The sequence below is a fragment of the Bison bison genome, unplaced genomic scaffold (assembly GCF_000754665.1).
Source record: "Bison bison bison isolate TAMUID 2011002044 unplaced genomic scaffold, Bison_UMD1.0 scf7180017860443, whole genome shotgun sequence".
In the NCBI taxonomy this organism is placed as follows: Eukaryota; Metazoa; Chordata; class Mammalia; order Artiodactyla; family Bovidae; genus Bison; species Bison bison.
Window position 1 is genome coordinate 930273 of NW_011491015.1, and position 8351 is coordinate 938623.

Here is an 8351-nt window from a genome sequence, read left to right on the forward strand (position 1 = left end):
GCGGGGGGGGAGGGGAAACAGGCCCAGCCACTCGCTGGGCAGCAGAGGTCACATCTCCTCGTGGGCCCACTTTTAATTAGTTGATTAATTAGGCTGTGTTGGGTCTTCGTTGCAGCGCACGTCACATGGGATCCTTTGTTGTGGCAGCGGGCTCAGAGGAGATGGTTGGATGGCATCACAGACTCAATGGACCTGAGTCTGAGCATGCTCCAGGAGGTGGTGAAGGACAGAGGAGCCTGGCGTGCTGTGGTCCGTATTGCCGCAAAGAGTCAGACATGACTAAGTGACTGAGCAACAACAGCAGTCTCAGTGGTTGCGGTGCCTGGGCGCCGCTGCCCTGAAGCCTGTGGGATCTTAGTTCCTGGACTAGGGATTGAACCCACACCTCCCACATTGTAAGGTGGATTCTTAACCACTGTACCACCAGGGAAGTCCCAGGCCCACATTTTTAAAGTATGGAGAGCTTCGGTTTTTTTTAGAAATTGTGGTAAAATATACACGGCAAAACAACATTTGCATCTTTTTCAAAAAACCTTTTTCATTATGGTAAAACATAGAACATGAAAGTTTACCATCTTAAAGTATGTCATTCGGTGGCATTAAGCACATTCACAGTATGCTGAAGCCACCATCACCATCTCCAGATCTCTTTTCATCGTGTAAAACTGAAGCTCTGCACCCATCCATCAGCAGCTCCCCACTCCCCTCTTCCCCTGCCCCTGGCATCCACCATTCTGCTTTCTGTCTGGATGAATCTGATGACTCTAGGGACCTCGTGTAAGTGGAATCATTCAGCCTTTATCCTTTGAGTATCTGGCTTATTTCACTGAGGATAATGTCTTCAAGGTTCATCCATATTGTAGCAGGTGTCAGAATTTCCCTCCCTTTTAAGGCTGAATAACATTCCATTGTATTAATATGTGTACCACAGTTTGTTTATCCATTTATCCATCAGTGGACACTTGGGTTTTTTCTAGCTTTTGGCCACTGTGTATAATGCTGCTGTGCACATGTGTATACAAATATCTCTTTGAGTGCTTTCTTTCCCTTCTTTTGAGGGTATACACAGAAGTGGAATTGCTGGATCAAATGAAAATGCTATGATTAATTTTTCGGGAAATAGCCATGCTGTTTTCTACAGTGGTTATACTATTTAACATTCTTACAGCAATGTAGAAAGGTTCCAAATTCTCTACCTCCTCACCACACTTGTTAGTCTCTGTTGTTTTTTTCTCCTTAAAGACTAATCTAGTTGAAGTTCAACTAGAACTTTATTGAATTTGTTACAATGTCGCTTCTGTTGTTTATGTTCTGGTTTTCTTTGGCTGGGATTTAGGATCTTAGCTCCTTGACCAGGGATTGAACCCACAGCCGCTGCACTCTGACCGTGAAGTCTTAACCGATGGACTGCCAGGGAACCAGGGAAATCCCCCTCACCCTCACCTTTTTTTTTCTTGGGTCTTCCTTGCTGTGCACAAGTTTTCTCTACAGTTGCGGCCAGTGGGAGCTCATCTTCACTGCTGTGTGTGGCTTCTCATTGCGGTTGCTTCTCTTGCCACAGAGTGTGGGCTCAGTAGTTGCGGTGTACTGGCTAAGTTGCTCTGTGACGCCTGGGATCTTCCTGGACTGGGGATTGAACCCATGTCCCCTGCGTTGGCAGGCGGATTCCTAATCACTAGATCGCCAAGGAAGCTCCTGCCCTTCTTTTCTATAATAGCCATCCTAATTGGCATGAAGTGGTCTCTCATTGTGGTTTTGATTTGTGTTTCCCAGAGAAATTGGTTTTTATTTACTTATTTGAAGTCACAGCCTTTGTTCAGTCATGAACTTGTGCAGTGATGAAAACCGTGGGGTCCAGTGTGTGAGCCCTGGAGATTCCCAGGGCCCCAGCTCTGTGATGTCAGCGAGTCCCAGCTGCTCTGAGCCTCAGTATCTCCACCTGACAGAGAGGGTTCATTATAATTCCTTGCACACAGGTTGGTTGGAGGAAGACACAAGGTAAGGCACAAGGAGCTTTCAACACGGTTCAGGCACACAGTAAACGTTCAGAGGAGGTAGCCATGAATGCACAAGCCCAGTGCATGACTCAGTTAACCAGGAAGGCGCTTAAGTTGATCTGGCCACAGACAGCCTTCCAGTTCCTTTCATCTGTATCGGTGTGCGTGCTCAGTCACTCAGTTGTGTCTGACTCTTTGCGACCCCATGGACTGTAGCCCACCAGGGTCCTCTACCCATAGGATTCTCCAGGCAAGAATACTGGAGTGGGTTGCATTTCTTCCTCCAGGGGATCTTCCCAACCAGGGATCCAACCCGCATCTTCTGTGGTTGCTGCATTGCAAGTGGATTCTTTACCACTGAGACACCAGAGAAGACCTTCCTCGATATTTGCTTTCCCTCAAATCTTGTCCTTGTGTGAGGCATCTTTAGCAGAGAGGAGCCCCCTCTGAGCCCTGCACTAATTGGTTTCGAGGGTCTTTCTTGATACCGGAGTCTAAGACTGTCACTGGAGGTCACTGAGCCTATTCCCGAGTCTCAGGTGGAAGAGTTCAGTGTCACCAGCATCTCCCTGGGATCCTGGGAGCCCTTTGGAACTCTTGGACTAGAGTCATTCTTCCAGATGATGACTTGCGTGCCCGGGCTCCCGCCCTGAAGGCTCAGCTGGATGCAGACTGACTAGCATGTGGGGATGACACCTGGAACTTCCATCTGCTCAGCTCAGCTTCCCCTGCGAAGACTCCTCCCTGGGGCAGGAAGGGTCTGCTGACTCCAGGACTGTGAGCTGGCAGCCTTCACGAGGAGACAAAGCGTTGCCATGACTAGAAACGTGAAGGGATGCTTGGAGGAAAAATGGGTCAGCTCGAACTTCATTAAATGTGTCCGCCCTTTGCAATTCAGCCAGAGCGAGAAGTGTTTTGAAATGGAATGCGGCAAGGTCACCTGAAGTCAGGAAGCTTGGGAGGAGAGTGGCTGGGGCGGGACACGGGGCCTTTTTCTTCTGAGGAGCTGGTGATAAATTCAGGATGGTTGGTTTTTGGAGCTTGGCCAGGAGGTTTCTGTTCACTGTGCAGGAACAATCCTTACAGGCAGAGATAGTGTCTGCCCAGGGCAATTAGGGAGCAGCAGAAAGAGGAGGGCCAGGCTGATGCACAGGAGCAGAGAGGCCAAAGGAAGGGCTGGCTCAGGGCACACGGGGCCTCACATGGCTCCCCAGGGGCTGACCCAGGCTCCTGGGGGAGCTTAGGTATGTGTTGGGAATGGTGGGCAGGTTCAGAGTCAAGAGCTAATAGCAAGGAGAACAAATGTCATAAGAGCTCCCAAAGAGCATCCTAGTTATCTCCATGGCAACCGCAGACAGAGACTCCATGAGGGTAGGTGGTCATTCCGGGGTTACTCACACCCCTTCCCTGACAAATGCCCAAGGGCAAGCCCCCAAGCCCTGAATGGAGGAACTGAACCCGCCTCATTTTAGTGTGTAGCCACAGGGGCTTCCCCAGTGGCTCAGTGTTAAAGAATCCACTTGACAATGCAGGAGACATGGGTTCAATCCCTGGGTTAGGAAGATCCCTGGAGAAGGAAATGGCAACCTACTCCAGCATTCTTGCCTGGCAAATCCCATGGACAGAGGAGCCTGGACTCTGGTACAGTCCATGGGGTCTCAAAGAGTTGGGCATGACTTCGCGTCTGAATGATGACAAACAACCGGCATCTTGAGAAGACTCTAGGATAAGCTACCCCTTGGAGCCTGGGGTTTGGTTTACCAGCCTGGGCAGGGTCACTGACGGAGGACACACGATGACTACCTCTTGTTTTCACTCAGGAAGCAGCTCAACCACACTTTCCCCGGGTCAGTGGCTCATTGCTCTGCAGAGAACATTAAAAGCATCCATAAAAGAGATGTCGCAGATTTCGTTGGCCGTAAACCTCAAAGATGAATTTCCTCACCACATTTTATGAGTATGGGTTTTAAAGCTTTCACAATGGGGCTGCCCTTCTCCAGGAGCCATGAACTTCCTCCTGGGGCGATGATTTGTGTTGTCCACTCAGCCAGGAGAAGACCTCAGATGATACCTGATGACTCAACATATGAAACTGACAAAGGCCATTATTATCTTTTGTTTTCTTTTCCATGGGTGGCAGAGGGGAGATGTTAGTCCATAGATGGGATCCTCTGAGGAAGCTACAACGGGGATGACCAGAGATGGTGTGATCTCCAACAGTATCCAGAGACCCTAAGGTTAGAAAGAACAGGTAGCATTAACATGTGCATTTTGAAGGGTCACACTTCCCAGGTGGCACCAGTGGTAAAGAATCCTCCTGCCAGTGCAGAAGATGCAGGTTGGATCTCTGCATCCGGAAGATCCCCTGGAGAAGGGAATGGCAACCCGCTCCAGTATTCTTATCTGGAAAATTCTGCAAACAGAGGAGGCCTTGGTAGGCTACAGTCCATGGGGCTGCAAAGAGTCGGACATAACTGAGCACACACATCCTATGAGGGGAAGGCGGTGAGATGAACAAAACCAGAGATGGTTAGAGCTGGACCAAGTCTTTGGGATTGTTCACCCCAGTTGGTTAAATTTACAGATGGGGCACCAAGCCTCATCACATTTGAGGCTTCATTCAAGGTTATCCAGAAGCCTCAACACTTAAAAATAATTCTTTAATTACCAAAGCAAAGTTTCCTTTGTTAAGTGGGGCAGTTAAATGAAACAAAAGCCTTCATTTGTGGCCTAATAATAACCCAGAAGTTTTCTCCTGCCCTAAATGAAGAAACCTCATTAAAAAATGGGGCTTTTGTTCGAGAGAAGCCACAAAGCATGGCCTGTTTCTGCCCGCCCCCCTCCCTGCCTGCTTAGAAGCACAGCAGCAATTAGAGCTTGTGGCTTAGGCAGTGAATTTTTGTGCCTTCTCTGCGCTTACAGAGAATTTAGAGTCATTAATAAGATGTTAATGATCCAGCTCTCAAACTTAACTAGAGTTCACTCTGTGTTTCCTGGAAGAAGTACAGAAAACTCCCCCCACCCCTTCCTCTAACCTGTTGTGGTGAATTCAGGCTAACCCTGGAGCAAGAGGCAGATTTGCAAAAGCTGGGCTGATTAAACCCCAATTACTTTGGCAAAACGATTTCCCCAAGGAATGCATTCTCAGTAAGGACATAACCCCCTTACTGAGACAATGGGTGTATATATGGTATGGTTTGGAAACCTGGCTTTCTCTGCTGGCCTTGTTTTTCTTCTGCCAGAGCTTTCACGACCCAAAAAAGATCTGCTTGGCCACATTTTGTTCACAGCTGGCTTGGCTTCGAACTGGATCACTCTCCCTGTTGTCATCTTGGACATTTGTTTTGAAACAAAGGCCTGGCCTTTCGTTTTGTGTACGGACAGTGTCGTGTTCTTTGTTTTCTTGACAGAAACTGTATCAGATCTGCACAATACATAAAAAGCTGCTAGCCTGTGCCTGGGCTTCCCCGGTGGCTCAGACGGTAAAGAAATCCGCCTGCAATGCGGAGACCTGGGTTCGATCTTTGGGTTGGGAAGATCCCCTGGAGGAGGGCATGGCAACCCACTCCAATATTCTTGCCTGGAGAATCCCCGTGAATAGAGGAACTTGGTGGGCTACAGTCTATGGGTTCACAGAGAGTCGGGCACGACTGAGCGACTGTGCCCAGCACAGCCTGTGCCTGGCACACAGCGGATGCCCAGTGCTTTAGTCTGGGATCCCCTGGTAGCAAAACCTGGAGCATACTGTCAGGAGTTGGGGGAATGAGACAAGGGAGGGCAGGCAGCCAGCGAGGGCTGTTATGAAGCCACCTCCCACTGTCGGCAGCTGGGTATTGGAATGCGGGCTGCAATAGAGGGTTACCCCATCCAAGGGGCCAGGGAGCTGGGGTGTTTATACTCCACCTTGTCAGTGGTTGGTTGAGAACTGGAGTATTGATGACCTGCATGCCCGCTGACTGTTACAGCTTGGAGAGAGCCTCAGCAAAGAGATGCAGTGGCAGTGGCGGTCCCGGCGCACTGGCTGTGGACGGCATGAGGACATTACAGTGTCTCGTCATCATTATATTCTCCTCTCACTGCTTTCTTACTTCCGACCTTGGCATTTACATTTGTCCTGCAAACTTTCCTCTATGTCCCACCACTGCTCCCTCCTCATCTGTCCGTTCCTCCTCTGCTCAGGGGTGACGGTGCTCTTAGCTTGGACTCCCTCAGAAGCAGAGCCTGAGTTCGAGTGGTTGATTTTGAGTGGGGGAAGGGCAGTCCCAGGAGGTGTTGGGCTTTCCCAATGGCTCAGATGGTAAAGAATCTGCAGGAGGTGTGGGTTTGATCCCTGGGTCCGGAAGATCTCCTAGGGGAGGGAATGGCAACCCACTCCATTATTTTTGCCTGGACAATTCCATGGAAAGAGGAGCCTGGTGGGCTACAGTCCACGGGGTTGCAAAGAGTTGGACGTGACTGAATGACTAACACTTCCACTTTCAGGAGGTGTTGGTGGGGAGTCAGAGGTGAGACAGGGAAGCGAGTCAAGAGAGCAGGTTGTTGAGCCCATTATCGCTGTGGGCACCTGGGTGCAGCCCCCGAGGGTTTCTGGGAGGTGGTGCCAAGCACACTGTACGTAGCCTCCCTGCGTCCTGGCCCCAGGCAGGGGAGGACAGCGAAGCTGGATGCTCCATCGCAGCTCCTCTCCTGCACTGGTTGAGGGCTGTGCCTCCTTCAAGGGCAGAGAGCCACAGCTGGTCACAGGAGGGAGGTGCTGGTGTGTTCAGGAATGTGGGTGCTGGGCCCCTGAGTTGGAGCTGCTGCTGTGTGGGCAGTGCTTCACACGCTCGCCTGCCTCCTGTTTACGGGGGAGGAAAGCAGAGAGGAAGCAGCTTGCCGAGGTCATGCAGCCTGGGCAGTGGCCATTCTGGTTGCAGAGCTGGAGCTGTTTTGCTGGTGTCAGCTTCAATGTGTCCTGTCTGCTGCTGGCCCAGTGCAGTTGGCTCTCTTGGCCTTGACCTTGAGGCCATCTCTAGTGAGCTGCTCTCCTGGGGAGCACCAGGGCTTCCCTCCTTGGCTCCACTGGGCTGTGGCTTGGACACCTCAGGAACACAGGGTAGGGGTCCTTCCTGAGCCCACTTTTTCTGTGAGGTTCTCGGGAACTGGAAGTTGAGAGGCTAAAGGCCCACAGTTAGCCAGGGATGGAGTGGGTTCCCGGTCCCCTGATTCTCAAGCACTGTGTTCTCCCTGGGTTGGGGTTTGGTGATCAGGCACTCCCACCCGCTGCTGGATGAGTGTACACTGGGGACATATCGTTGGTGGACAGTATGGTTACTGTCAAAATTACAAATGCACATGGCTGTGCACCTAGAAATTCCCCTTCTGGGAGGTTGTCATGTAGATATACTCCCATGTGTGTGAAGCAGTCTGTATATTTAGTGGAACCTGCAGTACTGTCTGGGCTAAAAAGATTGGAAATTGCCTCAGTGACCGTCCATAGGGAACTGGCTAAAGCAGGTCATGAAATGCCTTGTGGCCACAAGAAAGTAAAGAAGTGGGGCCTTCCTTGGTGTTCTGGTGGTTAAGAGTCTGCCTTCCAATGCCAGGGACGCAGGTTTGCTCCCTGTCAGTAAACTAAAATCCCACATGTCTTGGGGCAACCAGAGAAAGCCCACACACTGCAACAAAGACCCAGTGCAGCCAAAAAAATAAAGAAAAGAAAATGAAGAGGTGTATGGTCTATTTATTTGTTGGAGGAAAACCCCAAGGGGCAGAACAGTGCTCTAATTTGTGTAAAGAAAAAATTATGTGTGTATTCAATTGCTTGGAGACCCAGCACGGATTGCCTCTAGGAAGCTGGAGTCCGGTGGAAAGGAAACTTTCTCTGTACACCCTTTGATGTCTTTTGAATGTCACATCATATGGATACATTGAGGACCTACTAAAAATAAAATGTAAACGTTTAGTGTGTTCTTTGGTTTTATTGTATTTCACTCTGAAAGCCCAGTCTCCTTATCTGTAAAATCAGGAAAATACTATTTATTTCAGAAAGTGATGACCTTTATATTCATTTTTTTTTTTTAGCACTCATTGCCCAGAGAAGCAATGGCACCCCACTCCAGGACTCTTGCCTGGAAAATCCCATGGACGGAGGAGCCTGGTAGGCTGCAGTCTGTGGGGTCGTAAAGAGTCAGACACGTCTGAGAGACTTCACTTTCACTTTTCACTTTCCTGCATTGGAGAAGGAAATGGCAACCCACTCCAGTGTTCTTGCCTGGAGAATCCCAGGGACAGGGGAGCCTGGTGGGCTGCCGTCTATGGGGTCGCACAGAGCCGGACACTACTGAAGCGACTTAGCAGCAGCAGCCGCCCCTA

General features: G+C 50.1%; 1 protein-coding gene and 1 pseudogene across 1 annotated transcript in view; one reads left to right on the forward strand and one right to left on the reverse strand.

The window, feature by feature from the left end:
* Positions 1-6055, reverse strand: part of LOC104982758 — a 7979-nt pseudogene extending 1924 nt beyond the window's left edge.
* Positions 6056-6880: 825 nt separating this feature from the next.
* Positions 6881-8351, forward strand: part of FAM174B (family with sequence similarity 174, member B) — a 92796-nt gene continuing 91325 nt past the window's right edge. Inside the window, exon 1 of the mRNA XM_010832178.1 lies at positions 6881-6974. Within this exon, the coding sequence (XP_010830480.1) occupies positions 6881-6974 (94 nt within the window). The remainder of the gene's footprint in view (positions 6975-8351) is intronic.